Source organism: Amia ocellicauda, chromosome 1, assembly GCF_036373705.1.
Source record: "Amia ocellicauda isolate fAmiCal2 chromosome 1, fAmiCal2.hap1, whole genome shotgun sequence".
Taxonomy (NCBI): Eukaryota; Metazoa; Chordata; class Actinopteri; order Amiiformes; family Amiidae; genus Amia; species Amia ocellicauda.
Window position 1 is genome coordinate 33,965,585 of NC_089850.1, and position 26,923 is coordinate 33,992,507.

General features: G+C 38.5%; 2 protein-coding genes across 5 annotated transcripts; one reads left to right on the top strand and one right to left on the bottom strand.

The window, feature by feature from the left end:
• Positions 1-1,031: 1,031 nt before the first annotated feature.
• On the top strand, positions 1,032-18,710 carry LOC136748735 (amine sulfotransferase). Of its 3 annotated transcripts, none has more exons than XM_066702748.1 (7): positions 1,032-1,175; positions 1,489-1,652; positions 2,037-2,242; positions 3,617-3,743; positions 4,335-4,429; positions 4,752-4,932; positions 18,490-18,710. In XM_066702748.1, the coding sequence occupies exons 2-7, from the start codon at positions 1,505-1,507 to the stop codon at positions 18,600-18,602; spliced, it is 870 nt and encodes a 289-aa protein (XP_066558845.1). In that variant the 5' UTR covers positions 1,032-1,175; positions 1,489-1,504; the 3' UTR covers positions 18,603-18,710. The 3 variants fall into 3 exon arrangements, with proteins under 3 accessions (XP_066558845.1, XP_066558837.1, XP_066558853.1); XM_066702740.1 differs by lacking the exon at positions 18,490-18,710 and adding an exon at positions 8,105-9,483 and having other exon boundaries at positions 1,036-1,175; XM_066702756.1 differs by lacking the exons at positions 1,032-1,175; positions 18,490-18,710 and adding an exon at positions 8,105-9,483 and having other exon boundaries at positions 1,526-1,652; positions 2,080-2,242.
• Positions 18,711-18,718: 8 nt separating this feature from the next.
• Positions 18,719-26,910, bottom strand: zufsp (zinc finger containing ubiquitin peptidase 1). 2 transcript variants are annotated; one of them, XM_066702708.1, is made up of 13 exons: positions 26,831-26,910; positions 25,773-26,380; positions 25,559-25,660; positions 25,352-25,428; positions 24,182-24,308; positions 23,678-23,791; positions 23,297-23,406; positions 22,184-22,352; positions 20,500-20,688; positions 19,957-20,122; positions 19,589-19,752; positions 19,120-19,340; positions 18,719-18,901 (listed from the first exon to the last, which is right to left on the bottom strand). In XM_066702708.1, the coding sequence occupies exons 2-13, from the start codon at positions 26,359-26,361 to the stop codon at positions 18,854-18,856; spliced, it is 2,076 nt and encodes a 691-aa protein (XP_066558805.1). In that variant the 5' UTR covers positions 26,362-26,380; positions 26,831-26,910; the 3' UTR covers positions 18,719-18,853. The 2 variants fall into 2 exon arrangements, with proteins under 2 accessions (XP_066558805.1, XP_066558813.1); XM_066702716.1 differs by lacking the exon at positions 23,678-23,791.
• Between the last annotated feature and the right edge of the window lie 13 nt (positions 26,911-26,923).

Genomic DNA, 26,923 nt, shown 5'->3' on the forward strand with positions numbered 1-26,923 from the left:
ATAAGCTTGTATTGGACTCTTTTCTCCCAAAACGATCAATTTGTCACTTCTTTTTAAGCACGTTACTGATGCGTTTCACTGTTGGAGAAACTACACAACGTATAATAACATAATATATAATATAAATACGTATAATAATAATAATAATAATAATTGATTTAGAAGCGCCTTTCATGATACCCAAATACATTGTACAAAACACGTCTGACGTCAGTTGCTTTGGAACAGAGTAGAACGTTAAGCAAAAGCTGTCTGAGTTCATTTCTGTGTTATTTTACAATATAATATGTTTAATATAGATATATTTTAAATATCTACACTTTTTTTTTTTTTTTTACTGTAACTAGCTAGAGCCTCCGCGCCCCACAGTTTAGTTTGAGCTCAAATCTCATTTGCTGATTAACGTACTAGATCATTTGCTAACTTGAGCATTGATGTTGCAGAACTAATTAGCACTCTAGCATAGATGTAATAAAATATAGATATAATAAAACGCTATTTGGTGTCAGGTAAGGTGAACTTGGACTGACTGAAAAAAAAAAAACATGCAGCCAGACAGCTGGTTTAGCTACACATTTAATGTCATCGTCATTAAAACAGTTACTTAGCTACTGTGCAAGCAAGCTGCTGAGCTACTGTACAGGAATAAAAATGAAACATAACTAGATAATGTTGCACTACCTTTCTCTTGTGCTTGTTTTGCCAGATTGTTATGTTCTTTAAATAGTACATTTATTATATTTGTTTAATTAATAAAGAAGAAACATGCACCCAAGACATTAGAAAATCAAAAACATGTATTGCTACCCAAAACGATTGAAACAGTAAAAAAAATAAACATTTATTTTTGTATTTTATTATATTTATATATATTATATATATATATATATGATCACAAGTTATCTGTCTTTGTAACTAAATAACTCTCTGGGATGTGAACCTAGTTTCCCAGAATACCCAGTTGTACAATACAGGTAATGATTAATTAATCCACATCAATGGACCTTTAACCATCCCTTATTTTACTTGCATCTTGTTTGCATACAAATACACAACTATTAACCATTTTAACCATTCTGTCTTCTTCATGCAAATAACAATCTAAGCTACAAACACAACAGAAGATTTGAAGAGACAGGACATAGCTGATCTACTTGACAGACTTCAAGAAACAAGTATTTACTTTTCATTTACTACAACTAGTACTGTTGTTAATGCTACTTTTAATAATAACAATTTTATTTTAAAATTCTTAATTGAGCAATTATATTTTAAAATTAAAATGATGACATTAGGATTTAAGAGGTTCTTTGGAGAGTTTACAAAATCCTGATCATAGTACATAGTATACCAGAATTACCACAGAAATGTACCTCTGAAGATAATTGGTGTGTTGAATATGTGGTAGTCACTTGCTTAAATTAAGTTTGTCTTAGCAGAGCAGTGTATATAAACAATGTTTTTTCATGCATATGGTATTTTCAACAGGGCTTTGGTTTCAGTAATGGCAGATAAACAAGAAACTTCCAAACTTTTCAAATATAAAGGATTCAATTTTATTTCCAATGTGCATGATGAGAAATTTCTGGACACTCTGGAAAACTTTGAAATCCATGAAAGTGACATATGTTCGGTGACTTATCCAAAGTCTGGTAAGCAAATATCCTTCACAAATGTCGCTTTAATGTACTATTTACAGATGTGTTAATTGTAGCTTTGGGTATTTTTAAATGTGTACATATTCAAATCTTGACAGAGACAGTAGGTTAGGAAAATAACTATACATATACATCTTCACTTTAATATGGTTTTGGAAAATGACATGGGGATTCTCTGCGATTGCAAAACTTAGAGCAAACATTGCACTGGAGCAAAAAGCTTTGCAAGTTGCTTTGTTTGTGTGCAATGTCACAGGACTGTGTAGACAATACTTTGTAGCATTTTATATTGGTTTAGAATCATATGTTATTTTAGAACGTGTTATTAATTTAGGAGTAATTTAACTAATATGCTATTTTGCTCTCTCCCAAATATAGGAACAGTATGGATGCAATACATTTTATCATTAATGTTTTACAGTGATGAAGTAACAGGAGAAAAAGCTAAAATGACAACTGAGGTTTGTCCTTGGATTGAAGTGTACACGAAAAAATTTGACTACAACAAATTCCCATCCCAACGTTTATTTGTTTCACACTTGCCCTGGGATCTGATCCCAGACGGCCTGAGAAAAAGAGGGAAGGTAAGCCAAGTCTAAGAATGTGGACCATGAGAGTTACCCCTCCTCTTAAGGGCCAATAGTGTTTTTGGTTTCCTCTAATGATTTTGTAGCAATTGCACATCAAAAGGAAATTTAGCAAAGCACCTATATCCATTATAAGCACTGGCTGAACTAGTAATATAATCATAGGGGTTGGTTTAAGCGGGAACTGGAGGGCCTAATTGTCACCACAATATTGAAAGAGCTTCAATTTGTCCCCTCAATCATAGGCGCCCCCCCCCCCCCCACACACACACACTTTATGACCATTGATAGAGGTAATTCACTTGGTGTACAGGTGAAATTTCTCTCCCCACACTTTGACATGTCCCTCCCTCACTGACCCCCCTCCCCCCAGCTCAGCAACTTGGCAGCAACACAACCCCCACTTCTGAAACACTATATATAATACTATAATATAATCCAGCTATACTGGAATAACGACTCTTTAGTCTTGGATGGTAGCCCAGCTATCTCATTATTGAAATATAAGCAATAACATTTCTATAACTATTTTGGTTAAACAAGCTATTAATATGAGGCACGTTCCAAGAATGACTTAATTCTATCACATGAGATCTCTAATGTTTGAAGTGAATACACAACCATGGTCTGTTAAATCTGATCCTGCTGCAAAGTTTTCATATCAAGTAGGTAGTTTGTCGCTCATTTCAATTGTTATTTGGGTTTTACTTGTATTTGTTTTACTGGAAAGCAAACCAGTGTATTCCACCTCCACTTGAAGCATTCTTTTCTGCTCCATTAAAATTGTTTAAAATAGAATAGACAATTCATAAAAAGTGTCTACATGTACATCTAAAATATGCATATGGGGATATTTAAAACAAATTGAAAAACAAGGTCCTCAGTCACTATATATTTGTTTAAATATGTATTTATTATTATTATTCAATGCCCTCACTGGGGCCCCTGAAGGACATTAATGTGGGAGGAGGAAGTTTCTGACAAGTGTCCTTGATTTATGCCTGGGCTCTGAGGCACTGTTATTTCTCTTCTGTCCCTTACATATATGTATGTTACTATACACAGTATAGGGGATAATTAAGCACTCAAGCCAGGTGCTCACAACTGCCAATTCATCCACCTGGGGTTTCTGGGGGATAAAGTGCTATATGGGCAGCATAGTGGCATTTCAAACAATATAATTAATCTGTATAATCAAGTCATGTAAGAATTTTATATCCCAAAATATGACTAATTAAAAAATGAAGGAACATTTGAAATGACAGGCTTGTGGAATACAATATTATTTATGTATTTCAACAGTTTAGGATTTAATGAACTGTATTTATCATCTGAAGTTAGTTGTATTAATAAAGATTGATTTATTTTAAGGTTATATACCTTGCCCGAAATCCCAAAGATGTTGCTGTGTCTTATTACCATTTCCACAAATACATTGCTTGTCTGGAAAGTGAAGAGAACTTTGATACGTTTCTGGATAGATTCCTCGAAGGTAACGGTAAGTTGTCCCTAAGAAAATACAAACACATAATTTCCCTGTGCATATGCTGAAATGTTTAATAATTCAAATGGACAAATGATATACACTGCACATTATATACATCCAGATATATAGATATATATATATATATATTATATTATTATATACGAGCCACGCACCACGACACCCCTCCGAGCGCACCTCAGCGGCTCCAGCGCAATACAGTGCTAAACCCTCTACGCCAAAGGAACGGGTCTCCCACCGTGGGAGGCTCAACACTGTACTAGTTTTACTGAGGGGTTACCTCACTTTGTAACGTGCTCATTATATACCAAATGAGCCCCGTTACACATGCATAAATGTTTTATCAGGCATGTGCCTAAATGTTTTAAGTGCATCTGATTAGTGCTCTTAATAAAATCACAAGATTGTTTCAGCGAAAAAGATATTGAAATTTCAACATACTGAAGAGAAATGTTCCAACAGTCCACGTATATTACTCTGAAATTACATTATGCTTGTGAAAAATCTATCTATCTATCTATCTATCTATCTATCTATCTATCTATCTATCTATCTATCTATTTTTTTTCTCATTTGTGAATACAGTTTTTGGAAGCTCATGGTTTGACCACATAAAGGATTGGTATAGTCATAAAGATCAGTTTGATTTCCTGTTTCTCACGTATGAGGAAATGAAAAAGGTAAAGATTTTATCTTATTGCAGAAAACCATTAAAACTACTTCCAATAATAACACTACTACTACTACTACTACTACTACTATTAATAATAATAATAATAATAATAATAATAATTATTATTATTATTATTATTATTATAACAACAACAAAAACAACAACAACAAAACAATGACCGAAGACCAATTGAGGCCCTTTAAATAAGTATGGTAGGGTTCACTCTTTTGAATATCAATCAAAATATCAATCAAAAATGAAATGCACAACACATACTTTTTCAGGGTTGTTACATTTCTGTACTTAATCTCTGAAACATTTTACCATAGGATCTGCGAAGTACTATAGTCAAGATTTCAAACTTTGTGGGCAAAAAGCTTGAGGACAAAACAATTGATATGATCGTAGAAAAAGGAACTTTCAAGAGAATGCAAAACAATCCAATTGCCAATTATAAGAGTCTGTGTAAGATCCATTTGAACAGCAGCGAAGGAACATTTCTTCGAAAAGGTAATTTTTTTATTTTTACACATAAAAAAAAATTGTTTGTTTATCATTGCTCCATCCAATAGTGACAGTAGTGCAGAACATATGTGAATCAGATATTTTTTTAAGTATGTGAAAAAAACTAATTTTTCTGGTATTGGTCTTCCTGATAGTGATGCTTCTTTCAACTGATTAAAACATTTGATGTCCAGATATTATCAAGAGAAGCCCCAGAGTCCTACAAATGATAGTGGAATAATCTTGGAGCTTTTTATTGCAAAGTTAGATATATAAAATAAGAAAATAATGTAATTATATATATTTTTGGATGATGTAAATATAGAAGTATTTAGACTAAGATGCAATGCAAATTGTGTTGCTTATTAGTTAATGTGCCTTGCTTACCTGGATATCAGAAATACATATTATAACTAATACTTTCTTTATACTACTTATTAGTCTCCTTAAATGATAACACTGTGTAACATTTTTTGTTGTTGTTGTTGTTCCTGGCTAGTAAGTGTTATTGCCATTTATTGCCATTGATCTTCATTTATTTTAATTTTGTTAAAAATATATTGTGCATGATACGTGTGGAAGAAACTCAGACTTCAATCAGGTTGAAATGTTCATTGCAATGCCTTTAATACAGGAAGCGTGGAGAGGAACAGTGAATCAGGTAGATTCCAAAGTTGCTCTGACTCCATGGTAAAAGTCAGAGCTTTTTATACACAAAAATCAAAGATCTGGTTACAATTAATAAGTCATTACTGTGATATCTAAAAAGCTAGCTAAGCTGAATATATCATTAGAGGACAGAGTCCATGAGTCAATACAAGGATTAAGGAGAAGACACTCAAATCATACTGTTTGGCATTGTCTCCAAGATGCTCATCGAAAATAACAAACAGGGGTCAAACTACCTTCTGGCCTGGCTGTTGGCTTGACCTTATCTTTCTTAAGTATACATGAAGTAAAACATTTGTGAGAGGAATTTTTAACTTTACTTCCACATATGCCACAACAAAATGAAATGAAAGTCTGAAGTTACATTGAACACTGTGCTACTATTTCCCAATCTGAGATAAAATTACACATTTTCAAAGTGTACATTTTTTTCATACCATTGAATGTATAAGCAAACTTTGTTTTGCCAGATAAGTAATTGACTTGGCCAAGAGGCTTACACCACTGCTGCAGGACAGCAAGAAAACAAAGGCTTGGACCAAATTAAATCTAATAGCAAATTACAGTATCATTTTGGGTGGGTGGGTGTTTTTAAGAACAGAAGAAAGTCCCTTCTAACAGAGAGATAATCCACCATCAAATTCTTTATTTGCAGGTGGGTCTTAGTTTAGTTTTGGTTTAGGCAGAATAAATACAACAAATAGTAAAATAAAATCACTTTAAATAAAATGTACATAAATTAAAATGAAGTAAAACACAGTTCGTCAATGCGAGTATCTGTCATCACAGGTTTTGCCTAAGAGTTAAAAACATCCTCAGATATAAAGCGCTGCCATTTTAACTTACAGTGTAACTCATTTCAGTCACTGGCTGAGGAAAACTGAAATAAATGATAACCAAATATGTGAAGCTTAGACTTTTTGAATGAACACGGTCTTAAATTGTAAGATGAAACAGAGACCTGCAATACGTTAATCAAATAAGGAGATAAGTGTTTGTAGAATTATAAATCCAGGTGTACATTTCTTAACAAACGTAAAAACCATTATAATTAGAACTTATAAATAAATAGAAGAGGCTGCTTTTTCTAGGTAATCCGGTAACCACTAATTATAATTATTTTACTCAGAGCTAATTCTTTTCAAATAGTCCTTACAAAACATCACAGTCTTTCTCTTCTTTGGGTTATTTTGCTTTTTGTTTGTTTGTAATAGAATATCTTGTTTCCAACACAAATATAAATGAGATACCTTAAATCTGCCTTGCACTTGAACTCAATCTAAAGGTCATATGATACCAGACTGGCTAGTTCACTCCAGTTAAACAATCCCTTGTTTTCCTTGTGTGTGAATATTAGTTTGCATGTGCATGTTGGTATTTTATATCTCACTTTTTCAGTCAAGAATTTAAGTCAGTGCAAGTCATTACAGTATGTATACATATCACATAATAGATATTATGATGCACATTATGATGATCATGATATTCTTTAAAAAGGACCAACACAGCATGCCCCCACTATTTTGCTAGACTATAGACCCGTTACTGTGGATTCTACTATGAAATACATTAATTAGCTGAGGGGAGGTTGAGAGATAAGCAGTGGTGTGCTGATGTGTAATGACAACATGGGTGGCTTTATTTATTAATTGTGGAGTCTGTCTGTGCTGCATTTTCAATACAATATGGGGGACAGCTGTCTCTCAGGCCCCCACTCACCAGCCACAACCCCACTACACCATAATACCATTCCCCTGAAGCAGGGGATGTGTACACACCACTATGTTCAGAAGGGGAGTACATCACCATAACAAGTTCATACACCATGAGCCCCAAATTCATTAACCTGAGACGCAGGTTCATTTTTACACTAATTTGAATCTGAATATGTTGCCAACTACCCAAGATGTGGAGTGAAAAGAGACTCTTCTCAAGTGCAATGCACTCTTATCTGAATGTGGTCCAGTTAAGTGGCAGATATAGGAATAAATGGTAAATGCTGATAGACCTCCTGTGAGTATCTAATGGTATCGTCTTTGTCCGACCCAGCCACCTCAGCTAGATAGCGATAGTAATCTCCTTTCATATTCAAATAGGAGACTGTGCTTTCTGCAGTAAAAGCTTTGGGAATCAGGTACTTGTCCAAAAGTTCATTACCAGGCTCATTTGTTCTGCCCTTTACCTTCCAACTCCCCCACAACAAAGGATTTCATCCAATCAGGGGCATCTTGCAGGTCAGGTGCTTCCACAACATGAATCATCATCCCAGGGCTTCTGGGAGGTATAGTGTTTGTTTGCCAGCCAAGCAATGCTACACCCAGCACAACATTACACATGTTATTCTTATTGAGAGTCTAAGAGTAAGTAAAAGTAATCTCATCTGATCATCAAAAACATTCCAGTAAGAATCCAAGGACAGCATGTTCTTGGCCAGTGAGGAATCACAGTTCATTTTGTCTTATCCTTTAAAATGTTTTTTTTATTTTTCAAACCTATGATTTTCTTTTAGGGACAGTTGGGGACTGGAAAAATATATTCACAGTGGCTCAAAACGAGAAGTTCGATGCAATCTACCAGAAGAAAATGGAGGATTTTGGTCTAGATCTTGTTTGGGAAATTTCTGAATAGTACCCACTGTATTTTATATTCAAGCTAGTGTACTGAACTCATGCACAGCTCACACTTCTCACTCACAGCATATTTCCAAGCTGGAAACTAAAAATGTATTCACCATCAGAAAGTCACAATGTATTACTTAATTATAAAAACTTGAAAATAATTGAAATTCATATCTACAAGACATGTAAATCTATACACAGCATTTAAACATTTTTCTGTAGATTTAAAAATAATTTTGTTTTAGTTCAGGGAATCTGCATGTAAAATTATTGAGTGTTGAAGACGTGCCTGAAAAAGAGGAACAGTTGTTAAAGTATATTACAATTATATGAAACACTATTATTACTACTGTATTTTTTAACAAAGAACAAGTAGAATATTCTGTTCCACTACTGATCTCATGCTCCTATCTATGTAAACTAATACATGATTTAAAAAATTGTTATACATGCCCACTATATTTTTCAAAATAAGTTTGACACAAAGTCTGGACTATTTCTTTACCGCATGTGATCCGGGCATGTTTCATATGTTCAAAAATGTATTTTATGGAAAGAACAATGTGTGTGTATGTGTGTGAAAGAGAGAGAGAGTGAGTGAGCAGGCTTACTTGTTTTTCTTCTTGTGAAAGGACTCCCTCTACTGCCACTACTTGGTACTGCTTATGTTTTAATCCACTGGTGAACCTGCGGAGATGTCGAAGACTACCACCATTGAGATTCTGTCCCAGTAGCTTCTGCATATCATGTGGAGGGCAGCCTGGGTCAAATATTAAGAGGCAAAGATTTCTGTTCTTCTTTTCTTCTATGCCCACAATAGTATGACTATAAGTCCTTCATAAACATGGGCATATTGTATCTCTTCTGCTTACAATTTGCAATCTAAATGGACAAAAGCTTACCTGTCCGATGCATAACAGATCATTTGCCAAAAAAAAAAAAAATTCTCATGGTTTCCAAAGGATATCTAAACATTTTGTTAAAGGAAGGTTCATGTACCTTGATGCTGCAGATATATAGGAGGTTTGGAGGTCTGGACAACTCTGGGAGGAAGTTTTACTCCTCTGCTGGTGGCCAAAGAAAAGTAATTCTTTATCCACTCGAAGAGCCGAGGATGGGTGTCAGAGGGTCCAGTGGGCCGGTGAAAGTCAACAATACGAGTCCTAGAGAGGAAAATCAATTGAAATCCTTGTAAACAGACTGTATATTGCAATGTCTTAAAACAACTGGTATCTTTGAACTAATAAAATCAAATATGTGCCATGGATAAGGGTGTCTGCTAATAAATAATAATAATAATAATAATAATAATAATAATAATAATAAATACAAATCATGCATTACATCCATCATCTGAAAGCTAAATTGTCATTGTCAAGGCAGTATATCATATTTATTCCACTGTGCTTGGAAAAGGGCTCTGGAGAAGGACATGAATACATCATGAAATATTAGGGAAATTGCTGGTATTCTGAAGGGCTTGCCAGTATCTTAACCAGTATAAACAGGATACAATGCATTACACTGAACTGTTGCTTAACATTCCCCTTGATGTGGCTGAATACTGCTGGGGATGAGTAGGAGTCAACCAAGGTTTCATTATCTTGGTCACAACAATGATTAATGTGGGTTACCAAGTGCCTGCAAGCTCACAGTGCTGTCAGTGAGAGCTGCATCGGTACTCCTACAATATAGACTATAGACTCACAGTATGCAAATAAGCCGAAGGCTGGGCAATGTATGTTCTGGAGGAAATGCATTAGTTGTGGGCATACAGTATCTCCTCTGTTAGTGGAGAAGTAGCCAAGTGCATGGATTCTAAAAAAAAGTGGTAACACACATAAGAACATAAGGAAATTTACAAATGAGAGCAGGTCATTAGACCCATCGTGCTGGTTTGGTCTCCATTTGGTCTCTCAACCACATCGCTGGGGAGTTTGTTACAGATTGTAATGACAGCCTGGTCTCTGGGGTTTAATGATCCATGGCTGTAGGTGCAGCAGCAGGTCAGAAAAACGATGTGGTGACATACAACAGTATTTAAAATGCATCTCCTCATCCATGAAACACATTTGTCGCACCAACAGGCTGTACTGGCCTGAACATGTGCAGAGGTCTCATATAACTATGGGGCACTGTTTGTGTCATTCATAATTTTGTGTATTTTCTCCCTCGAAATGCACATTTTGTGCATATATGTCACGAGTGGTGCGTGACGGCATTCACTAATTGGGTTGAATTATCACTGATTGATTTGAATATTTTCCCGACGATCTCCCACTCCGGCAAGTGACGGGGGGGTCTCCGTGGCACTGGATATCCGCCTCTCCCCGAGCCCCTCCGTCTCCCCAGGGTTGTAGTGCTGGAGACAGCTTTGCCTCCCGCGCTTGCATCTCCGCCTGCACCCGCTGCTGCGTACGCAGACCCAGAGCTTGAGGCGGAGCTCACGGAGGAGGAGCTGGTCTCCCCCACCTCTCCTCCTCCGTTGAGTGTGGACATCCCTCCTGCTCCTACGGGACAGTACTGGGAGTTCTGGGCGGTGTCTCTCCAGCTCCCCTGGCCCTCTGACCTGCCGGTTTATCTGGGCTAACGCTACGCATGTTTGCCTCACAAATACGCAGAAAGATGTCTCCTGGATGGCTGTGAGTCAGTGTCTCCCCACCCGAGTGTTCATGCACAGAAGGGGCCTAGCCCCTTATGACATCTGCCCCTACAAGGGTTGCCTGGAGAAGGAGACCGAGGCTCATATCTTTAGGGATTGCCCCTCCGCTTGCAGGGTCTGGCTCCTCTTTTCTCCGTTCCTCCACAGGTTTGCCGTTCCTGTGCGGGCGACCGCCCAGCAGATCCTATATGGTCCAGCCAGGGGATTGACATCTCCCACCCTGAGGTGCTGGTGGCGTGTCGTCTGCGCAGTGAAACAGGCCCTGTGGGAGGGACAGAACATCTATCTGTTTAACAAGCAGGAGCTGGACCCAATTGTCATCGCGCGGAGGGGCATGGTACTTATTAGGGACTACGTCAATCTGGAGGTCCATCAGAGGGGCAAGGAGGAAGCCTTTAAGAACTGGCAGATACAAGATCTGGGGGAGCTCAGGATCCCGTGATGGGACCCACCTCTGGGGACGGTCATCTCCCCCTGGTGGAGCCCGAGTCCAAGATCTTTTAACCCTTTTATGAATGATTGCTTTTTAAAATGAATTTTAAAAATCGAAGTTTAACTGTTTTTAAAGATTGAGTTGTTTTTAAAAGCACTTGTTTTGTTTGTTTGTTTTTGGTTGTTATGTTCTATTTTTTTGTCAAATACATTGACCGTTTGGATTTAATTTTAAATGCATCGGACTGTTTTGGTTTGTTTTTTATTTTTTCGTTTTATTTGTTTTTTGCTTTGTCCGGTGCATTTTCAGTTATTTTCAATGTATTTGAAACCTTTGTTGGTAGCAGTTTGCTTTAATCACGTTTGTTTTATTGTTTTGTGCACTTGTTTATTTGAAGTTCATGAATTTTAAGAATTGATTTTAAATTTTAATCATGAGTATTAAAATTTGTTTGAATGTTTTTATTCTTGAAATGTAAAATACTTACACCAATAAAACAGTATTTTACTAAGATGCCTGAGGTGCGTGCCACTACAGCCGCACGTGCCCCCAGGCGTGCATGTGAACAACAGGGAAGAGCGGCGGAGTGACGTCCACAGGCTCCCTCCCCCTCTTCCGAGTCGTCGCTTGCCTCCTCCCCACCGCGCCGTCAGCAACGGAGGTCAGGCTCCTCAGACAGGGAGCGCAATCTATGTTCTAAACAGAAGAATGGACCAGATCTCCGCAGGCAGCGCAACAGGTGCCCCCCCCCACACTATGATGCTCCATCGCTGGTTCACACCGCGCCACTGGAGTCTGAGGGGAGTCTATCTGCCCCATCTCAGGATGAGAGCAGTAAACAGGCCATCTGGGAGGAGAACTGCCTCTGTTGAGTGTGGACATCCCTCCTGCTCCTACGGGACAGTACTGGGAGTTCTGGGCGGTGTCTCTCTAGCTCCCCTGACCCTCTGACAATGCCCCGCCTTGCTCAAGGTTTGAGAGAGGTCAGCACTCACAGCGGCTCGCACAGGCCCTCACGCTGCATCCTGACCTCCTCGACGAACTGAGGGCCACCTGGCACCATCTAGCAACAGCCCCCGCCCTAGCTAGGAGAGGGGAGGCTTATGCCAGGACCCATGGTGTGGCGGAAGCGGGCTTGGTGAGTTTCCCCCGGGTAAACTCCACCATAGCCGTGCTCATCTCCCTACCTTCGCTGTCCGCAGAGCCACGCGACCTGGCCTGCCCCAATAGGCAGTGTCGCGTGACGGAGACACTGCTCCGGAGGGCGTATGAGGCTGGGTTGCAAGTGGCCCACCTCCTCCATCACCCGAGCCCCGTCCCTGAGGTGTTCCAGTAGCCTCTGGCCCACCCTTACACCCCCCAGCAATTCTCAAATTGGCAACTCCACACCCAAGATTTGGGTGCTCCAAATTATATCAGTTGGCTACTTCCATGGTGTGGACACGAGTGAAGGACCCATTGCAGTGTGCGGAGCAATCTACGAAGTGCCCCTGCCGGGGCAGCACGAGGGATTCTATTCCCCATATTTCCTTGTGCCCAAGAAAGATGGCAGTTTCCGCCCCATCTTAAATCTGAGGCCCCTGAACCACCACCTCAAGGTGTTGCGCTTCAAGATGCACAACCGGCGCAACATGTCCCAGGCCATTGTGGTGACTGGTTCACCACGGTGGATCTGAAAATCCGTATTTTAACATCCCCATTGTGCAGGCGCACAGGAAGTTTTTGTCCAGTTCTACAGGCTGGATGTGACGGGACCAGTCCCTTCCATTGGGAATCTAGTGTTGGCTGCAGCCGAGCCCCAGTAGCCCATGGCTCCTGATTTCCTCTCCCAGTCTGCCCCTGTTAAGTGCATCCTGATGGAGCTATATGAACCATGCCTTTCCCTTCCATAGGACTATGCCTTCCAGTTGAGCACCCACGCGAGCTACTCCTGGACTTGCTGACAGCCTGTCAATGTGTTCCCAGGGTCTTTCATGCGACCTCCATGTACATTGCCTTACAAAGCCACCCTGTATATAGTTAGTTCATTATTGTATTGTGTTGCAGTAGTTCATGCGTCTGGCTTGTACCCCACTATGTATATATAGGGAGATCAAACATTCCCTAACAGTGTAGAAGCTCTCTGTAAAGAGGATAAAAGCATTTAAGTGCGTCGGTTTCAAATTATTATTATGACAAAATAAAAAAAATCAGATGCAAATACTACATAGATTAGTAAAAATGAACACATCACATACAGTAAACATAACGCTGTGTGTCTAAATTAAAGTATTTTCCTCTGTGAAAAGCCATCTTGTCCTGATTAACAGGGAGCAGCGCCTCTGAGGGTGCAGCGGCGAGGAGGCAGCACCAAGATTTTCGGTTCCTCACCTTCTTTAAAAGCTCAAGCCCAAATGGTGGTTTCACGCACACCTCTAATGAAGGTGTCATTTGATAGGTTACATCCCCACTAATAGCAGGTTAACAGGTGTTTTGTACCCAAAGTCAGGAAGTTAGAAAAAAATTAGTTATATATGCAGCATTTTACGTTTGGTGATGGGGAGCTGGCTGCTATATTCTCAGATCATTCACATAAACAATAATAACACATGATATATCATGAATTAAACATTTTATTTTAGGTAATATGATAGTATAAATCGTAAAATCAATTGCGTTTTTGCATTTGCATTGGAAAAACTAAAACAAGTGTTTTCCAAATTGGCAGAGGGACACAGAAGCTGAAAGAACACCTGATCAGGTTACAACTCTGCTCATCCATTCCTTTTATGCGATTATAATCTAAATAGTTTGGATATACTGTACATAGTCTGATATATTATTTTCTTACATGTGCTTCACGTAAAATGATCCCTGGTGTTTCTAAATCGCAGTATATATTTTTCTTGGTATTACAAATCTTATCACCCAGATTTGTATATAGCGAAGTAAAACAGTGAAGTGACGGGCGGCTCTGACAGTGGACTGCAGGAGGATCAGCGTCTCGCTCTGCCTCTACATTCCACTCTGAACGGCTGCGTGGAGCTGTGTTTCTGTGCCGTTTCTCGCCAAACAGTGGACTCGCACCATTTGACAATATTTTGGGGTGTAGTTCACACAAATTGATAAAACTGTATCAACTATCCAACCCAAGCATGACAAGGGTCTTTTACTATGATAAATGTGGTAGTTATTTAAACGTTTTAAAACATTTTATTAATGACACTAGGTAAAGAAAATCAAAGATGGCGGATTTGATAAAATACCTGTTTTTGGTGCATAAAAAAACATACTAGGGGTAAAGTCACAATTTAGCTTTTTTGGTATAGATATATATATATATATATATATATATATATATACACTCACCTAAAGGATTATTAGGAACACCATACTAATACTGTGTTTGACCCCCTTTCGCCTTCAGAACTGCCTTAATTCTACGTGGCATTGATTCAACAAGGTGCTGAAAGCATTCTTTAGAAATGTTGGCCCATATTGATAGGATAGCATCTTGCAGTTGATGGAGATTTGTGGGATGCACATCCAGGGCACGAAGCTCCCGTTCCACCACATCCCAAAGATGCTCTATTGGGTTGAGATCTGGTGACTGTGGGGGCCAGTTTAGTACAGTGAACTCATTGTCATGTTCAAGAAACCAATTTGAAATGATTCGACCTTTGTGACATGGTGCATTATCCTACTGGAAGTAGCCATCAGAGGATGGGTACATGGTGGTCATAAAGGGATGGACATGGTCAGAAACAATGCTCAGGTAGGCCGTGGCATTTAAACGATGCCCAATTGGCACTAAGGGGCCTAAAGTGTGCCAAGAAAACATCCCCCACACCATTACACCACCACCACCAGCCTGCACAGTGGTAACAAGGCATGATGGATCCATATTCTCATTCTGTTTACACCAAATTCTGACTCTACCATCTGAAAATCTCAACAGAAACCGAGACTCATCAGACCAGGCAACATTTTTCCAGTCTTCAACTGTCCAATTTTGGTGAGCTTGTGCAAATTGTAGCCTCTTTTTCCTATTTGTAGTGGAGATGAGTGGTACCCGGTGGGGTCTTCTGCTGTTATAGCCCATCTGCCTCAAGGTTGTACGTGTTGTGGCTTCACAAATGCTTTGCTGCATACCTCGGTTGTAACGAGTGGTTATTTCAGTCAAAGTTGCTCTTCTATCAGCTTGAATCAGTCGGCCCATTCTCCTCTGACCTCTAGCATCAACAAGGCATTTTCGCCCACAGGACTGCCGCATACTGGATGTTTTTCCCTTTTCACACCATTCTTTGTAAACCCTAGAAATGGTTGTGCGTGAAAATCCCAGTAACTGAGCAGATTGTGAAATACTCAGACCGGCCCGTCTGGCACCAACAACCATGCCACGCTCAAAATTGCTTAAATCACCTTTCTTTCCCATTCAGACATTCAGTTTGGAGTTCAGGAGATTGTCTTGAGCAGGACCACACCCCTAAATGCATTGAAGCAACTGCCATGTGATTGGTTGGTTAGATAATTGCATTAATGAGAAATTGAACAGGTGTTCCTAATAATCCTTTAGGTGAGTGTATATATATATATATATATATATATATATATATATATATATATATTTTTTTTTTTTTTAATTGATCGACCACCCTAGTATATATAACATGTAAACAGCAGGACTGTGGCTCCGTTCTAGTTTGTGTAGACTGGAGCTCACTCACTGTGTATATAGTTCCTTGGTCAGCAGGTCTGTGGCCCGCACTGGCTGTGTGCCATAGAGCAAGAGACCGCTGGTGCTGTCCTCAGCGGTAAGCAATTGAGTGGGCTCTCATGTTCCGCTATGCACATAGTTCATTTGTCAGCACAGTAGAGCTAATGTTGCCCTGCGTTAGCTGGTCTAGTCAGCAGGCGTCAACTGCTCCTGTGTTCCGCGGGTGGTGCTTGAGTTCATTCCTGCATCCTGTGTGTATATAGTTCGTTTGTACGACATTTTATGTTGTCTGCACAGTGGAGCTCTCCACTCTACTGTTCAGCTGAGTAGGATGCTCCTGTACTGTGCAGAAGAAGCATGAATGTTCCTGCTGCCATGCTATACGTATTGTTGGTTTTTAGTTTGGCTACTCTGTTGACTAGCCTGCTGTGTATTATGTTGTTTATCAGTGGGTCTGTGGCCCCGCTTCTGTTGGATCAGCAGTCGACTGCCATGATAATGCGCAGAGACTGCACAAGTTGCTTGATTGCACATGCCAAATATTGTGCAAGTAGATTACAGCCTCGCTCCTAGCTGCACTAGTAGAGCAGCCAGCCTTGCTATTGTAGGCAGGTGGAAGGTGGAAGAATTAACCTCTGTAGCCCCGCTTTGTATATGCTGATTCTAGACCATTCCTGGTAAGAGCGTGACTGCGATCCTCGCTCCTGGGTGGCCCAGGTGTGGTCCTACAGGGCCCCTAGGATTACTGTTTGGAGTTGTGTTGCCGAGGCCCCCTAGCGGTCGCCTCGGGGCAGGCTCCCTTATCAGCTTGTCGTCTCCTGGCTTGCGACGGTTTTGTTATACAGTAACCCCCCTCCTTGGGCAATGATTCCGACTTGAAAGATAATGATAGGTTGCGAGTTCTGGCTCCCGTTAAAAGAGGACGAACCTGCGCTGACATCACATTTTATAGAACAGGAAGTGGGAAGGGACCTGTTCTGAGTGACGTGCACAGGGGCCAATGGCAGCTTTGATAGAGAAGTTTTCAACTGGATTCTTATGGAAGTGCGCAGAAACCCCTCCCCTTGGGTAGTGCTCCCTTTTTCAGATAACCGGGGATGCATTCGCAACCTATTCTTTTTTTTCAATAAACATTTGATTGAATTTATTAGCAACCCTTGTTTTAGCCAGATACGTCCTCATTGATAGTCAAGACCTGGCCAAGAGGCTTACACCATTGCAGCAGCACAGCAAGAAAACAATGGCCTGGACCAAATCAAAACTAATAGCAAACTATAGTATTATTTTCTGGTGGGTGTTTTTAATTAAATAAAGTCCCTTCTAACAGAAAGCCATCATCAGATACAATTCTGCAATTTCTGATTTGCAGGTGGGTCAAAGTTTAGTTTTGGTATAAAATAACTTAAGAGTACACAGCCCAGGTGTTTTCAGTGTAGTGTGCAAGGGTTATTCACTGATAATGTCCCTAACGGCGCCACATAGTCAGGTGTACATGCCAATATGTTCAGAAGGGGATTACGTCACCATAACAAGTTCATACACCATGAGCCCATACTAAGCTAGAGTGAAATGTGAAGAGAAAGTGAGATGGAGGTTAATTCTTATTCTCGTTTACCTTGCTGTTGTCTGGCATAGTAAATAGATTTTGCACTATCCCTGAGCAAGAGTTGACAAGCTCCTATAGAGTGATGAACTTGGTTAATGAATGTGGAATATGTACTACCCTGTACTAAGTCATGGATTCCAGCTATCAGCACTATTATCCCTCACTTTACATTCAAACAGAGTTGCTATTATAGTACTTCGTTTTTCTGCATAAATAAAATATTCCTATTGGTTCAAGGTAAAACTCCTCTGTGTTTGGTGCTAAAACCATAGCTCTGATTGACTTCAAACCAGAGTGGTGTTTTGTCCATCCTCCTCATTGGTCTGGGAGAAAGTAATTTAACTATAATGTATAAAAATAAAGAAAAATCACAAACATCACAAGAACAGTATGCATGATTTTTTGTTTAAATATGAACCCCTTCCTTTACAAAATGTGTGGTGAAAAGAGGCTCTTCTCAAGTGCAGTGCACTCTTATCTGACTGTGTTCCATGTAAGTGGCAGATATAGGAATACACGGTTAAGAATTATTGCATTTAGTTTTCTATGATCAGTGGTTATGATCAGCACATATCTTTATCTTTCAGTATCACTTTAAACATATTGACCATTTCAGGATCTGGGACACAAATAAATAACACAGACACCTGGGTTGAACATACAAACTGCAAATCTTTAGGAATGAAACACAAAAACATGTTGTTATTCTCATATGTAGTCAAAGAGTAGGTGAAAAGTAATCTAATCTAATTATCAAAAACATTCCTGTAAGAATCCAAGGACAGTATGTTCTTGGCCAGTGAGGAATCATTTCATTTTGGCTGATCCTTTAAAATGTTTATTTCATAATTTTGTTTCAAACCTATGATTATCTTTCAGGGAACGTTGGGGACTGGAAACATATTCACAGTGGCACAAGACGAGAAATTCTATGCAATCTACTAGAACAAAATGAAGGATTTTACTCTAGATCTTTTTTGGGAAATTTCTGAATAGTACCCAATGTATTTTATATTCAAGCTAGTGTACTGAACTCATGCACAGCTCAAACATTTGGCACACAGCATATTTCCAAGCTGGAACCTAAAAATATATTCACCATCAGAAATTCACTCAAAGTCAGAATTTATTACTTAAATATAAACACTTTAAAATAATTGAAATTCATATCTACAAGACATGTACATCTATACACAGCATATAAACGTTTTTATGTAGATTTAAAAATAAATTTGTTTTTAGTTCAGGGAATCTTCTCTGCATGTAAAATTCTTGAGTTTTGAAGACATGCCTGAAAAAGAGGAATAGTTGTTAAATTATATTACAATTATATGAAACACTATTATTATTACTACTGTATTTGCTTTGAACAAAGAACAAGTAGAATATTCTGGCCCATTACTTTTCCCATGCTTTTATCACTGTAAACTAATGAATGTGATCTGGGCATCTTTCATATTTTCAAATGTATTTTATGAAGAAAAAATAAAACTGAGTGAGCAGGCTTACTTGTTTTTCTTCTTGTGAAAGGACTCCCTCTACTGCCACTACTTGGTACTGCTTATGTTTTAATCCACTGGTGAACCTGCGGAGATGTCGAAGACTACCACCATTGAGATTCTGTCCCAGTAGCTTCTGCATATCATGTGGAGGGCAGCCTGGGTCAAATATTAAGAGGCAAAGATTTCTGTTCTTCTTTTCTTCTATGCCCACAATAGTACGACTATGACCTGCAGAAACAGATGGTAAAGCATTTGAAAATGTACTTTAAAACAACAACCGATAGATAAACATTTTTCATATTCATAAGTCCTTCATAAACATGGGCATATTGTATCTCTTCTGCTTACAATTTGCAATCTAAATGGACAAAAGCTTACCTGTCCGATGCATAACAGATCATTTGCCAAAAAAAAAAAAAAATTCTCATGGTTTCCAAAGGATATCTAAACATTTTGTTAAAGGAAGGTTCATGTACCTTGATGCTGCAGATATATAGGAGGTTTGGAGGTCTGGACAACTCTGGGAGGAAGTTTTACTCCTCTGCTGGTGGCCAAAGAAAAGTAATTCTTTATCCACTCGAAGAGCCGAGGATGGGTGTCAGAGGGCCCAGTGGGCCGGTGAAAGTCAACAATACGAGTCCTAGAGAGGAAAATCAATTGAAATCCTTGTAAACAGACTGTATATTGCAAAGTCTTAAAACAACTGGTATCTTTGAACTAATAAAATCAAATAGATGCTGAAAGATGCTGAGCTAAATTGTCAAGGCAGTATATCATAATTATTCCACTGTGCTTGGAATATGCTTTGCAAGAGTTTGTCCAACTTGAATTGAGCTCCACAGACCTCACTCTTAAAGATGTCAGCACAGAGTAGATTTCTGTTGCCCCTATCCAAGCTCGGGTGCCCTGCAGCCGGTTGTTGAAGTGAGAAGCTCCCTGAGGGTCAAAACCTCCTCTCCAGGCATCTTCAATCATATCCTGCACTTTCACAATACAAGGGACTCCGTCACCTCAGAAACAAACAAAATGTTGACATAATAGTTATTTTCACAAGTTTGGGAAGGATGGCAACAAAACAAGGTAGAGAATGAATGTTTTTTTAAATGCTTAAGTATACTGAATTCTTCTTTATTATTATTATTTTTTTAATAAAATGGTAACGAGCATGTTTTCAGGCAATGAGTGAATAATGGAAAATGTGGTAGCATTTTGCAAAAATATGCTTCCGATATTAAACACTGGGGCACTCCAATCAATGGTGAATCAGTCATAAAACTAGATCAGGCTGATATGAAGTTTGTGGTTCGAAGACATCAAGTAGGATATTACTATAGATAATTCATAATTCAGAAACTCATTTGGAAAAAATACATAAGGTGAGCCATACATTTAAAGCAGTCCTTGTAATAATCCATCCTGAGAAGAGAGGACAGTAACATTTGGAAATTCCTGTAGCCGCATCCCCAGCCCTTATCTCCCCCAGAGGAATGGTAGTGGTCGGTTTCAGCACAAAGCCATACGTGTGCCGTGTCTCTCTCCTCTCTCTGATAGTATTCACGCAGTGCTCCAATTATACCTGCAATGGACAAAACAAATACTTCAATAATCACAATTTGTGGTATGATTAACCATAAGATACCTTCCACAATACTTCAGACCAGTTAACTATATTGAATCGTAGCCTTAAGCCTAGGGCTGTGCTGTAAACGGTATAAAAAAACAGTTTGAAAAATAATTTATCATCAATACCGGCCTTTATTATTATTATTTTTTATTCTGAAGTGTTGATGTGGTAATGCTGCTGCACTGTGGTGCAGGAGATGCTGTGGCCACTGCATGAGCAAGTGTCTATAACCAGAAAATACATCGGGGCATTTGTCCTACGCATTGACTGAGCTGTGTGGCTTTGGCCATCCTGCACACAATCAGCGCAGAGTCTGAGCAGTCACAGTCTGTGCACAATGAGGAAAGTGCGACGTGAACGCACCCCATGTAAACATGCCTGCAGTTCTAGTTTCTGTAGGAAGCCTGCTTAGTTACAACATACAGCCGGAGATATCGATCAAAAGGGGTGATATGAAAGAGTTGAAAAGACTACAACTGCAGTGGGTAACTGTAGGATCTAATTAAAGGCTGCTTTAGAATCGTTGTAGGAAATTAACAAGTATTCGATCTAAATTAAAACGAGTAGTGATTTATGTAGTTACTGACTTGAATACTTACTGTATCTGTTATTTATGATTGATTAATAGCTCTATTGGGGTTTTGTTTATGCAATTTGTATGTCAATAAGTACTGAATCTGTAATTTTTTATTTATTATAAAGCTATTTTTTTTAGCATAGCTTAAGTAGTGATGTCCAAAAGAAAACTTGATGACAATATTGTCTGTGACCTTATTGACTGTTATTAATCTCGTGATGGAAAGTGCATAACAAATTGACAGCCCAGCTAACACACACCATTGTGACAGCCTTGCTGCAACGTTGCGGCAACATTGTGTTAGCCGGGAGGTAGCATTTATTGTTTCACTATTAGTTTTAAAAACACTGCAACTCTGATGGGATCGTCGTTAAAGCCAGACAGTCATGTCTCGGAACCTCCACACACAACATGACTGAAAGCACACGTTTGTAACACTTAAAAACAACAAGAACATTTAAATGGGTTAATTTACATATAGTTATTTAAAATATGTATTTTAATCTAAAAAGTCTACTTCAAATGCTCCTTTTAAAGTCGGGATTTTAAGTCCTAACACTTAAGAAAAAGTACAAAGTACATTGTAAATTGTTATTTTAAATCTTTATTTTATTCTGTTTGTGTTGTGTATCACAAAACTATTGTAGCTTCTAAGGCTAATGTAGACATACTGCAGTAATTGGATATTTTTTGTAACAGTATTCCAAGTTGTGTGTGGACACGTACTTAATGAGGGTAGGTGTACACAAGAATTGCATACACTCACCTTACGATCTCCAACAGACAAGGAGATAATAGGAAAGTCTGAGCTGAAAACACAGCAGTATTATTTTGTATTTTATCATGAGCCCATGCTGCTGCAACACAAACCTGAGGTTTTGGTTTTACCATCATCTAATCCTAAAGCCAAGGATTCCATCATTTCTGCCTTTCTTCTGTGGTACTCCGACGGCATCATCTGGCCACGAGAAACAGCTCTCTGCATCGTCTGAATGTGTTGCTGCTTATATCCACCACTGTTATCTAAACCAAACTGTTTCTGTAAAAAAAAAGGAACAAGAGTTCTTGATAAACAGCCTAAACTGGATTTATTAAACTCCAAATTATTTCCTTCAGCAAAACCAAACTGGAGTTTCATGTTAAAGGTTTCAGAAATAAGCAACAGAAAATCACATCTACAGTATTCATAGTAAGCATGAAACTTTAATAACTGAATTTGAATAATGAAGGAAAACTTGTTATACATTCCTTTGAATTTATGCATGTGTGTTTGTATGTTTTTGGGAAATGTTTGCCATCGCACAAAGGTGTGTGCCATGGGGCATCTCCTATACTGAATCAAATCAATATATCTGGAGAGAAATGTGGCAGCTCTCCAAGCACAGTCTGTATGTTACAATATTCAGCCAGCCTCTTCTGATTTCTGATTGGATGAATCTGTTCAGCACTGGCATTGGTTAAGCTACCTCACAAACTCAATGTTGCTGAATACAAAGGGATAACATTTTCCCCTTTCCAAGTAAAGGCGGTGGAGAAAATTAAAATATTTTTCACCTGTATTGCCATACAACTGAAAACCTGTAGTATTAGAACACTAGCCATAGCAGTTGGCAAAACTCTCTAAAATTAGTCTCTAAAATGCACTGTAACCCTTTTCCACCATTGCCACTTAGAAACATTATCTTATGATATTTCATATTACAGGACCTTGCAAACGTCTATCAGTATTAACATACGTCTTATTTGGGATACAAAAAAAAAATAGTTTTTTTTTTTTTTAAATGTATTTAAATGTTCAACAAAAATTTTGAAACAAAAACAGCACTTGCTTTTTGCATTACATTTAGAAACTAATTGCCTTACAATGACAACAATGACTAAAACACTGCTAGCTGTGCGAAAGAAAAACGCATTCAATTACTTGCCATACACTGTATTTAGATCTATAGTATGTTTTGTCATGTTGTGCACTAAATTACATACCTGCAGCCTCTTGAATTCCTCAGCTTCCCTTTTTGCCTCCTCTTTTCTCCATTGTATTTCTTCTTCCTCCTGTAACTTTCTGGCCAACTGCCAATCAGATTGAGAGTTGCCTGGAAGGAATTAAATGGTTTCTTTATATTAAAAAAAAGGTCATTAAGCCTTTTAAATTAAGGCCTAAGTTAAAGCTAAACTGCAACCCACCCACCAATCACAAACTCTACATCTGTAAATTAATTGGAGACGTCTGGTGTCTCACTGAATCTTCCATTAAATACTTTATTTGGGCCCATGTTTGAAAGTCACAAACAGAAGACATAATATCAGAAGTACTACATCTGCAAAATCAGTAAGGGATTGTTTTGGTCAGTGAGTTTACAGCACCTGCAGCCATGCTTTCTTCAAAGAGGTGCAGCTGCACATGTTCCTGCAGGACACTGCTATTTGTGCAGATCAAGGAGCACATGGGGCACGGATATACTTTACTGATCTGACTTCCTAAAGTAAGAACAACATATACATTTTAATGCAGAATGTTAGTTAACAAAACTCCAGTAACAAATCTTTTTTAGTATTAGGATTATATTTCACACAGTACAACCTAAATGTAAATTCAAAATAATGTATACGTTGATTAATGCTATAGAGGAGTATTTTAAGAATACTAATGGGTTTCATTTGAGCTATAAAAGATCATACACATACATGGTCTTTTAATTATGGCTTTAATATTGAAAAATATAAATACATTAGTTTACTACTTTATTACTTGAGCATTATTGTGTAAGGAATTTTTAAGTAACTATTTGACAAGACCATTTCAAACTTCAATTAAATCTATTTTCCCATTTCACTGTACATGTCTACCCTGGTAATGCCAATACATACTTGGTATTTTGGGCTTCACACTGGCTGAAGCTGTGGCTGAACTGGACTCTTCTGCATTGCCATCTCCTGATGTCTCAGCTCTTCCTTCGATTCCAGCACAGCCCAGGAGGTCCTTGTTGTTCATATCCTGTCAAATGATTTAAAAAGATCTTTGAACACACTTTTGCATAACCCTGATAACAAAGAGTTTACCAAAAAACTCACCAAAAGTCCTACAAATGTTTTGTACCAAATGCTTACTCTCTTTTTATTGTGACAAGTCCTTGAATGAAAAAGCCAATTGAAATCTACTTAAATGTAACTTGGCTCGAGAAAACATTAAGCAAAAAACAAAACATATAGGAGACTTTAAATAACTAAACAAATTGAGTTTTCATTTTCAGTTTAGTAGTTTAAAGACAAATGCAGGGAAACCTAAATAAATACTTTAAACTCGAGTATTATACCAGTCAAAGACCTAGGATTATAAATCTGACAGATTAAAATACATTCACTAAGTACAACAGATCAGCAAGGATGTCTACTGAGACAAGTCCTAGTCAGAAATAGAAACAGGATTATCAGCTTGACCTGATGATACCAAGCAGGATAAGAGTTGTTGTTTATCAACAAAGTAAGGGAAAGGTCAAGAGGATTTCACACAGATGACCAGTAGCCCTTTGCATAAAATACATTGTCATGTGAATCAGTATAATATTAGTAAACTGTAATTTTAAATGTGGATTTACAAACTAGGCTTTTAACTTGTATAACCTCTCAATGTGGAATCATCAATTGCTAATCAACTTTGCTCAACCTTGCCAATTCTGCACAAATGTGAATAAATTGCAGGCAGTTTACACATGCCTGGAGCTTTCAAATCATCTGCTTCTGTTCATGGTGCAAACAGAAGTATTAACACAGGGCAGTCTACCAAAGCTTTGACACGGCAGCCTCTCAAGTGCTTGGTAAACTACAGCAGTCACAGGTATCAAGGCAAGGAAACCTCTCTGACGCTATCCTAACCCTGGCGGCACTCCTCCAACCCATGCAGAATCACTTACAATAACCTACAATGACTGATGGCCCAGAATCAAAAGTGGAGATGTCTGAACTCCAGGACAACATGTGGAGGCTTTCCCAGGTTGATGCACTCACAAATCCCAGCAAAATGTATTTCTTACTTCTTACCAAACTGCTGCTTGCTCTCTCATCATCTATGTCTGATTTTGCTCCTGAAGGAGTTTTAGGAGGCGGTTTATTTATTCCTAGGAAATAAAGAAAACAAATACATACTGAACCTACTAATAAATGGGATAATTAATTATTTAATTGTTGTTTGGATTTTAAATTATGCATCACAGACAATAAGGAACACAATACTTTATTATACAGTACCTTTGTCCATGATTTGCTCTTGTAAGTGTAGTTCAACGTGTTCCTGTAGTATATAGCAGTCAGCACAGACCAGGGTGCACATCGGACATGGGTATAACGTTCCTTAAAAATAAATCAAATAAATATACACCTTACTCCTTTTCAGTTCCCCCCAAAAAATGGGCTTTAAAGTTTGACACAGTAAAATTCTATAAGGGCGTTTTAAAATGCATACCTTTCTTTGGTGAATTAAAACGTTTTTGTTTCGATTTCACTTGTTCTTCTACCTTTTCCTCAGTAGCATCTTGCTGCCTAGGACTCTTGGCAGTCCTTTCTGAAGCACTGATTTCTGCTTCATTGGGTTTTTGACAGGCTTTATCAGATTTCCCTTGAGTTTTTGTTTTTAATACATCTCCCTTTAAAGAAAACTGGTCTGATAACTGTGCCGTGTCATTTGAATTTGAACAAACTACAGACATAGATTTCTGACTTGCAGGAGAACCCACAGGCATTACATTGGCAGCATCACTGGAGCTTGATATTTCCATCACTTCGTCAGTATTAACTTCTGAAGGGATTCTTGAATTCACCTTGGTTTCAGTTGTTTTGCCCGTCTGATCACTAGATTGCCAGGTACAATTGCTGTGGTTGACTTGGTCCTCTGAGTGGGCTATATCGATATGGAATTGTAGTTCATCATAGGTTACACCTGACAGACAGCAAAATGGGCAACACATATCATTCTCCACATGGCGAAGGAGGAGGTGAGTCTTCATGTCAGCTTCAGATAAGCCCTCCTCACCACAGATGTCACAAGTAAACATAACGTCTTCTTAATTACACCTAGTGGAAACAAGCAAAACTGAACGTTTATTTTCTTATTTTATGTTCTGCACGGCAACCATTAATACACTTTTGACAATTAGGTGAAAGAAAAATAAACTGATAGCATTAGCAGCACTCGTACAATTACAAATGTTACCACGTAGTGAAACAACCTGTCATGGATGCAAATGTTACTATACATGTGTGTTTGTATCCGTGCAATTAAAACTCATACCAAGACAGCAGAGCCAATTTTACTTTACATTTAAGTATAGATGCGAGTGCAAGTACAAATGCATATATATTTTGTGTAGGATCAAACCAAAACCACTTCTCAACAGAAACGCTGTTCTTTGTTTCGAGGAAACGTTTTATAACATTAGCTACTGCAATGTCACCCTATTGCTAACTAAACATAACGCCTTGCCATTGTGCGGGTTTATTTGTAGATTTACTTTTTGTACTTACGGTTTCGCAGCCTGTGCACACACACACAACGAGTGTCTATTTTCACTTTTCGTTCAACAGATTCGCCTCAGCAATTCCGCTTTTTGGAGGACG

Bases quoted from the DNA above. Each gene is read 5' to 3' on its own strand.
- LOC136748735 (XM_066702740.1), top strand. From the start codon at position 1,505: ATGGCAGATAAACAAGAAACTTCCAAACTTTTCAAATATAAAGGATTC. The intron at 1,653-2,036 runs GTAAGCAAATAT...TCCCAAATATAG, and splicing joins GGTGACTTATCCAAAGTCTG to GAACAGTATGGATGCAATAC. The intron at 4,430-4,751 runs GTAAAGATTTTA...ATTTTACCATAG, and splicing joins CGTATGAGGAAATGAAAAAG to GATCTGCGAAGTACTATAGT.
- zufsp (XM_066702708.1), bottom strand. From the start codon at position 26,361: ATGTTTACTTGTGACATCTGTGGTGAGGAGGGCTTATCTGAAGCTGAC. The intron at 23,792-24,181 runs GTATGTATTGGC...TTCTTACTTTAG, and splicing joins TGTGAAGCCCAAAATACCAA to GAAGTCAGATCAGTAAAGTA. The intron at 19,753-19,956 runs GTCTGTGGAGCT...TTTCCTCTCTAG, and splicing joins CTGACATCTTTAAGAGTGAG to GACTCGTATTGTTGACTTTC.